The sequence below is a fragment of the Danio rerio genome, chromosome 12 (assembly GCF_052040795.2).
Source record: "Danio rerio strain M-AB ecotype USA chromosome 12, GRCz13ab, whole genome shotgun sequence".
In the NCBI taxonomy this organism is placed as follows: domain Eukaryota; kingdom Metazoa; phylum Chordata; class Actinopteri; order Cypriniformes; family Danionidae; genus Danio; species Danio rerio.
Genome location: NC_141032.1, coordinates 51,015,001 through 51,023,320, shown reverse-complemented (window position 1 = coordinate 51,023,320; position 8,320 = coordinate 51,015,001). Strand labels below are relative to the sequence as shown.

General features: G+C 38.0%; 1 protein-coding gene across 3 annotated transcripts in view; it reads right to left on the bottom strand.

The window, feature by feature from the left end:
• Positions 1-242: 242 nt before the first annotated feature.
• npffr1 (neuropeptide FF receptor 1) overlaps positions 243-8,320 on the bottom strand; it is a 38,166-nt gene continuing 30,088 nt past the window's right edge. The window contains exons 4-5 of one of the 3 annotated variants that reach the window (XR_015504718.1): positions 1,191-2,820; positions 243-983 (exon numbers count right to left, since the gene is read on the bottom strand). Coding sequence is in view for 1 of the 3 variants with exons in the window: in XM_087277081.1 (XP_087133207.1) it covers positions 2,049-2,820 (772 nt within the window). In the remaining 2 variants the exon portion in view is untranslated. Of the gene's footprint in view, positions 2,821-8,320 lie in introns of all 3 variants that reach the window. The other 2 variants (XR_015504719.1, XM_087277081.1) reach the window with 2 other exon arrangements.

The following is an 8,320-nucleotide window of genomic DNA, read 5'->3' as shown; positions in this document are numbered from 1 at the left end:
ACCCTGAGCAAATACCTTAAAACTCTGTGTTAAACTTAGCCCCGTGTTACTTTGTGCGTCGCGCTCTATAGAACAATATCTTATTATTAGTAATATTCTTATTAGTATTGTGTTATTAGTTATTATTAGTACAATTTATTATAAAAAATATTTTGCTGTCAAATAACTTATTATTATTATTATTATTATCAATAATAAAATATTTCTGTAATATTTATAATTATTTTATTTTACTTTTTTTTCATATTGATATTAGGGTTTAGTCCTATAAACAAACAAAACTACTTTGAAGTGAAAATACATTTTTTCCCCCAAATCAGGCAGCTCTACCTGCAGTGGCAGTGTGTGCTGCAGTGCTTTCAGAAGAGCAGCAAACAGTGAGCATTTTAAAAAGCGTCTCTTCATACGCAGATCAGTTCAGAGAGGGTGGACAACAGCACCACCATCAGGAGCATGTTGATCTGTGGAAAATGCTGCGACAGACGGTGTCTGACTAGTTAGATGGTGATACAAATTAAAAATAGCATATCATTTACATTTTTTAAACTAGCCTTGAGTGCCATCTGCTGTTTAAAACATTCCTAGAGCGCCCTCTTTTGTTCAAAACCAGCCTAGAGCGTCCTTTTCTGGTCAAAATTAGCCTAGAGTGTCGTATTCTGTTTTAAACTAGCCTAAAACGCCCTCTTGTGGTCAAAACTAGCCTAGAGTGATGTTTGTTATTCAAAACTAGCCTAGTACACCATCTTCTGTTTAAATCTAGCCTAGAATGATTTTTTTAATTCTAAACTTGCCTAGAGCGCCCTCTTCTGTTCAAAACTAGCCTAGGTCGCCATATTCTGTTCGAAATTTACCTAGAGTGACATTGGCTGTTCAAAATTAGCCTAGAGTACCATCTGGTGTTTAAAACTAGCCTAGAGCACTATCTGGTATTCAAAACTAGTCTAGACCTCCTTCTGCTATTTAAAACTAGCCTAGAGCACAACCTGCTGTTTAAAACTAGCCTAGAGCACCATCTGGTGTTCAAAACTAGCCTAAAGCACCATCTGGTGTTTAAAACTAGCCTAGAGCACCATCTGGTGTTTAAAACTAGCCTAGAGCACCATCTGGTGTTTGAAACTAGCCTATAGCGCCATCTGGTGCTCAAAACTAGCCTAGGGCACCATCTGCGGATCAAAACTAGCCTAGAGCACCATCTGCTAGTTAAAACTAGTCTAGAGCGCTGTATTCTGTTCAAAACCAGCCTAGAGCTCCATCTGCTGTGTAAAACTAGCCTAGAGCACCATCTGCTGTTTAAAACCAGCCTAGAGCAACGTTTGTTTACTAGTGTAAAGCGCCATCAGCTGTTCAAAATTAGGCTAGAGTGCCATCTGGTGTTCAAAGTTAGCTTAGAGCAGCATGTGGTGTTTAAAACCAGCCTAGAGTGCCTTTTTCTGTTCAAAATTAGCCTAGAGTGCCATCTGGTGTTCAAAACTAGCCTAGCGCGCCATTGGCTGTTTAAAGTTAGCTTAAAGCGCCATCTTGTGTTTAAAACCAGCCTAGAGTGCCATCTTCCGTTTAAAATTAGCCTAGAGCACCATTTGGTGTTTAAAACTAGCCTAAAGCGCCATCGGCTGTTTTAAATTAGCAGACAGTGCCATCTGGTGTTATAACAAGCCTAGAGCAACGTTGGTTGTTCAGAACTAACCTAGAGCGCCATCTGCTGTTTAAAACAAGCCTAGAGGTCCTTCTGCTGTTTAAAACTAGTCTAGAACCCAGTCTGCTGTTAAATACTAGAGCGCCATCTCCTTATAAACATTCCCTAGAGCGCCCTCTACTGATAAACCATTCCTAGAGCGCCCTCTGCTGATAAACCATTCCTAGAGCGCCATCTCTTGATAAAACTTCCCTAGAGCGCCCCCCGCGGATAAATGTTTTCTTGAGCACCATCTGCTGTTCAGAACTACCCAAGAACGTCATCCGCCGAAAACTAGCCTGCAGTGCCATCCACTGTAAAAACTTGCCTCAAAGAGCAGCGTGAGCATTTTACAAAGCGTCTCTCCACATGCACATCAGTCCAGATCCTCCAGCACCAGCTCATCATGCTGTTCTCCATTACAGAAGTCTCTCCTGTCGTTCCCCTGAGCGTCTCTATCCACAAACACACGGTTGTGTTTCCACGTGCCGTTGCGTCTGGGCTGCGGCGGCTCCACTAAACACATCCCCATCTTAAACGCCGCCTGAAACCCCCGCCGGAAATTCTCATTAAAATACCCATAGACTATTGGATTGACGCTGCTGTTGAAGAAGGCCAGCCAATGGGCGAACGGGAACACGTAAACAGCCACGAAATCCAACTGAGCCTCCGTCAGGTTTCCGTAATCCGTCAGCATCATGAGGATCCAGAGCGGCAGCCAGGAGACGGTGAACAGCAGCGCCACCATCAGGAGCATGTTGACCACGCGCAGCTTTCTGCGGAAAACCCTCCGGCTCTCGTCCTCCGCCTGGGCGTCCCGGATTGATGCGGGCGACCGGACCAGCTTGAGGGCGATGCGGGTGTACATGATGGCGATGAGCGTGACCGGAGCTAGGTATATGTGTGAGAAGAGCACGGTGGTGTAGATCTTCCTCATGCTCTGGTCAGGCCAGGCCTCCCAGCAGGTGAACAGCGGGTACGTGATGTTGTCTCGGTCCACCATGAAGTGCAGGACGTCCTGCGAGACGGTCAGCGTGACGGCAGACGGGCACATGATGGCGATGGCCAGAGCCCAGATGAAGGCGATGGTGATGATGGCCTGGCGGCGTGTCAGCTTCTGCTGGAAGGGGTACACAATACATCGAAACCTGCAAACACAGCAGAAGGAGAACTGTCAGAACTCCACCACTTCAGTCATGTTTATTCTTGTTTTAGACTCTCATGTCTTGTCATTTAAATGTCTCTTGTCTTTCTGTTCTGAATGCACAGTCCTGAGGGAGCTGGATGTTCTTGCCTTTGTAGTGATCCCATTCACACGAGGCTTCAGCGTCAACGCTTGACTGAAGGCGTGTCTGAAGTTGGAGCTGAAACGATCGTCATAGAAGCATCAGCCAATGAAATTCAGTCAGCAATAGGCCACTGTCTGAGCTGGTGTATTTGCATACAGCGATCTGATTGGCTGACGCTTCCGTCGGCGCTTGAAAAGTTGAGCTAGTCCCAACTTCTGCAGCGAGGAACGCTTCTGAAGCGGCGCCGACGGATCCACAATGCAGTTGGGCAACACCTGACGTCACCCATTCAAAGTGAATGGGAAGCGTTGACGCTGACGCCCCGTGTGAATAGGGCGTAAGGAAGTTCAACCAACTCTGAGTTTAAGCTTGAACTCTGAGTTGGAATACCAAAATGATTAAAAACTCTTCAAGGAGGTCTCGGTACGCTTATTTGGTCCGCTTTTGGTGCGCACTCCAGTGCGATTGCTACATGCACACCTGCCCAAACGAACCGCTCCAAGAGGGACAACCAACTCTAGTGCCATTCAACTGAACTAAATAAAGCAGGAGTGAAAACACCCTAAGGTTCCCACTTTTACAACAGATTTAAAAGTGCACTTGTGTGTCTGCCTTTTATTGATCAAGCAGAGGTTGATATGACGTTTAGAATGTACGCAGAACTAAAATGCAGTTTTGAGAGCAAGTAATAATCTCATTAATCAAGTTACAGCACATGTCCTGTCCAATTTAAGCTAATTATTCATTAACTCTTGTACGTGACTGCTCTTTTTGTGACTGACATTAAGGCAGTAGCTGTGTTTCCATCCAAAAATGCTAATTAAATTTATTTGCAAAACTGTAATTTCACATGAAAGACATGCGAATAACGCAGAGTTTCCATCCAACGAATCAAAGAGAACAAAATCGTCACTTCCTGGTTAACTGCTGCCAAATATCAACAGTAAAAACTGAATTATACTGCGGCAGAAGAAGCTGCGTCATTCTTTTCTTCAGAGATGCTCTTCTGCAGAGCTCGGTTGTAGCGAGTGCTTATTTGAGTTACTGTTGTCTTTCTATCAGCTGGAACCAGTCTGGCCATTCTCCTCTGACCTCTGGCCTCATCAGCAAGGCATTTGCGCCCACAGAACTGCCGCTCACTGGAGATTTCCTCTGTGTCGGAGCATTCTCTGTAAACCCTAGAGATGGTTGTGCGTGAAAATCCCAGTAGATCAGCACTTTCTGAAATACTCAGAGCAGCCCGTCTGGCAGCAACAACCATGCCACGTTCAAAGTCTCTTAAATCCCCTTTCTTCCCCATTCTGATGCTTCGTTCACACCAGACGTGGAACTCGCGGATAAATTGCGCTATTCACACGTAAATGGCCGCGTGAACATTTGAGTTTACTCGCTTTATTCGCGCATCATATTCCCTTCAGAACAGACGCGGATTCGCGTGATGGACAGGGCTTCTGTCTGCTCGGTGACTCTAGCTTCATAGCTAAATGGCTAACATGGATTTTATTGAGAAAATAACAGTGCTTATGTGTTTTATGAAGACTGAAAAACCGCGTCGATACATTTAGTGCCGTGTTTGAGTCCACTACATTCTTTTAGAGGTGCATCCAGCTCTGTGAGCTTATAAACTCCTCCAGAAACTGAACCTGGATGACGGAGGCTTTCAGCGGTGCTTCTGACTGAGCCCAGCCCAGTTTGACGAACTTTTTGTCGGTGTCGGCTGGAGGATTTCCCCCGGGACACCAACAACAGGTGTACATTACAATCACGCCCCCACAAGAGCAAGCTCCTGATTGGTTAACATGTTTGTCTGCGCGAATGTCCGCTGAAGTTCAGACTTTTGAACTCGAGCAATTCGCATGAAATGCTCGTCAAATGCGCAAAACGCTCAATTCACGCTTCGCCATTCGCGCGTATCGTGCCGCAGGATGTCTATTCCCGCGTTTGCATTGACTTAACATGTAAACCACTCGTGCTTGACGTGCGTTCACCATGTAATTGGCTGATTAGGAAGTTTGCGTTAACCAGCAGTTGGACAGGTGTACCTAATAAAGTGGCCGGTTTACTATATATATATATATATATATATATATATATATATATATATATATATATATATATATATTGTAAACCGGCCACTTTATTAGGTACACCTGTCCAACCGGTTTACAATATATATATATATATATATATATATATATATATATATATATATATATATATTGTAAACCGGCCACTTTATTAGGTACACCTGTCCAACTGCTGGTTAACGCAAACTTCCTAACGCAAACTTCCTTTATATATTGTAAACCGGCCACTTTATTAGGTACACCTGTCCAACTGCTGGTAAACGCAGACTTCCTTATATATATATATATATATATATATAAATATATATATATATATATATATATATATATATATATATATATACACCCCATAATTATATTGATTACATTTGAATATTGATATATGTAAATATTTTTGAAACATGCACTGCAAAAAATGATTTTCTTACTTGAGATTTTTTGTCTTTTTTCTAGTCCAAATACCTAAATCATAAATCAGGAGTTTTCTAGACAAGCAAAACATATTGTCCTGTTTTGAGAAATAATATGCCAAAATTAAGTGAGTTTTTCCTTAAAATAATCTGCCAATGGTGTCAGCTAAAAAATCTTATGTCTAAAGGAAAAACAAGATTATTTTGCTCACTCCATTGGCAGGTTATTTAGCTTGTTTTAAGGAAAAAACTCACTTCGTATCCAAGTAAGAAAAGCATTTTTTGCAGTTGCACATGGCTATATTGTAAAATCCAAATATGAAGTTGAATGTCATGTATTCCAGCATGTCTGCTTTTGATAACCGCTGTATGGACGGTGTACTTTCTCCAAAGTGAAAATTTTCCGCCAGAGTTCCTGTAAAAGCAGACTGTGATAGAGACAGCAGGACTCACTGAACCGTCACTCTCAGCCTCTGCTTGCAGACTGTGGGCGATTCACGGCCGAGAGCACAGATTCAGCCTCAGAAAATTACTGCGTCCACAAAAACAATGAGAAGTGGCAGAAAATGTGGAGAATCTGTCAGCTTCTTTATGTTTGTAAAGCCGCATCGTGACAGGTTTTCAGGAGGAAGGAGACGCTCTCATTGACACTGCTGTTTCTGCTGCTGCTAATTGGCCTTTTTAAGCTTTTTTAATAAATGTGCGTTCAGTTTTAACATAAAGGAAATATGCGTCTGCTGTTTTAGCACATGGAGACTGTCTGTTGTTGACTAAGGTTTAGAGCAGTGGTGTCCAAACTCGATCCTGGAGGGCCGGTGTCCTGGAGAGTTTAGCTCCAACCCTAATCAAACAAACCTGAAGCAGCTAATCAAGCTCCTACAAGATACACTAGAAACTTCCAGATGTGTTGAAGCAAGTTGGAGCTAAACTTTGCAGGATGCCGGCCCTCCATGACTGAGTTTGGACACCCCTGGTTTAGAGCCTCAAAAAACACAAATCAATAAATGAATTAATAAATTAAATTGACATTAAAAATGCAAAAAAATCATAATAATTAAGAATAAAATGTAAAGTACAAAAAAAAAGAGTAATTTAAATTCTGATAGTCAAATTTCTTCAATTAAAAAGTCAGAAATATGAAATAAAAATCAATATTAGATTCAATTAAGACCAAATCAGGTCATTAGAAAAAGTAAAGTATTTGAGATATTAGAATGAGAGATTAAAATTGTTTTTACAGTCAAAATTCTGGCTTAAAATCAAGACAAACTTAAAATATGTTATTCACGATTTTAAAACGTAAATTTCTGGGATTGAAAAATCTACATTATGAAGCAAATTCATTATTAGACTTAAAAATAACAAAAATAATTTTTGCAAAAGTAAAATATTTGAGAAGAAAAACTCAGATTAAAGTCAAAATGATGACCAACTGTTAATCTTAAATAATGACAGAAGGGAACAAAAAATCTAATTTATAAGTGTCAGATTTTAAAATAAAAAATGATGAAATTTGATTATTAGAAGAGTTAAACATTTAAGAAAAAATTAAGATTTCGGCAAACATCCCAAAATGTCACATACATGACAAAAAAATGTCAAAGAAGGTCACAATTCTGAGGTTGAAAATGTCTGAAATTAATTATTAGGAAATAATTATCATAAATGGGAAAAAAAATGAATTAAAAAAAGAGAACATTTAAAATTTAGTCAAATAATTAATTAATTATGAAATAAAAAGCTTAAAATTAGATTGACCAAATGTTGATTATTAGAAAAGTTAAATGTTTTAGATCAATAATTATACTTTTAGATCTATTATTATTTTAAACGGTCTCTTTTTTATGATTATATAAAGGAAATTTGCAGAGGTTTAAAAAAATTTGATAAATATATATCAAAAGTGTGTAATGATGACAAAAAAACTCTAAAAGACATAATAAAAAAGATAGAGAATTAAATCTTTGAGATTAAAGAGTCAGAATTATGAAATGAAGTCAGTATTAATATTAGAAAATGTGATTTGAAGGTTTTATTTTTATAAAGATAAAAGTCAAAATAAAGACACTTTTTTTCATTTTATTGTAAAATAAATACTTATAACTTCTAAAAAATATAATGACAAAGTCAAGACAGTTTATATTTTTGTTGCTCTTTGTTGCTATTAATGTTTTTGTTAAGTAAATCAGGTTTCAATATTATTTTGAAGTTAACAACAATTTTGAGTTGTTCAGTTTGATTGCAAGTTGATATGACTAGAAAAATTTACTAAATTAAAACATTAACATTTTTACATTTAAAACATTAAAATGTACATCAAAAGTGATCTACATGATGACAAAAAATCACTAACAGATGTAAAAAAAAATGATTAAAAAAATTCTGAAATTCAACCTAATTTTTAAATATTAAATGACAAAAAAGGGATTATTAAAAAGGTTAATTATTTGAGATATAGAAACAATTTATATAAAGATAAAAGTCAAAATAAAGACATTTTCCCCCCTATTTATTATAAAATATATACTTCTATTTATTTGATATATATATATTGTATTTATATAAAGATGAAAGTTAGACACTTCAAAATAAAGACACTTTCTGCTATTTATCATAGAATAAATACTTATATCTTCTAAAAATGTAATGACAAGAAGTCAAGACAACAAATATTTTCATGTTGAGATATTCAGGTTTCAACAAGTTTAGGATTTAAAAATGTTTTAAATTGTTAAAAATAATTAAATGTTATTTTTAAATATTAAATTACAAAAAAAGTAAAAAATAAAATATTTGAGATATAGAAACATTTTTATTAAGATAAGTCAAAATAAAGACACTTTCCCCCTATTTATTATAGAA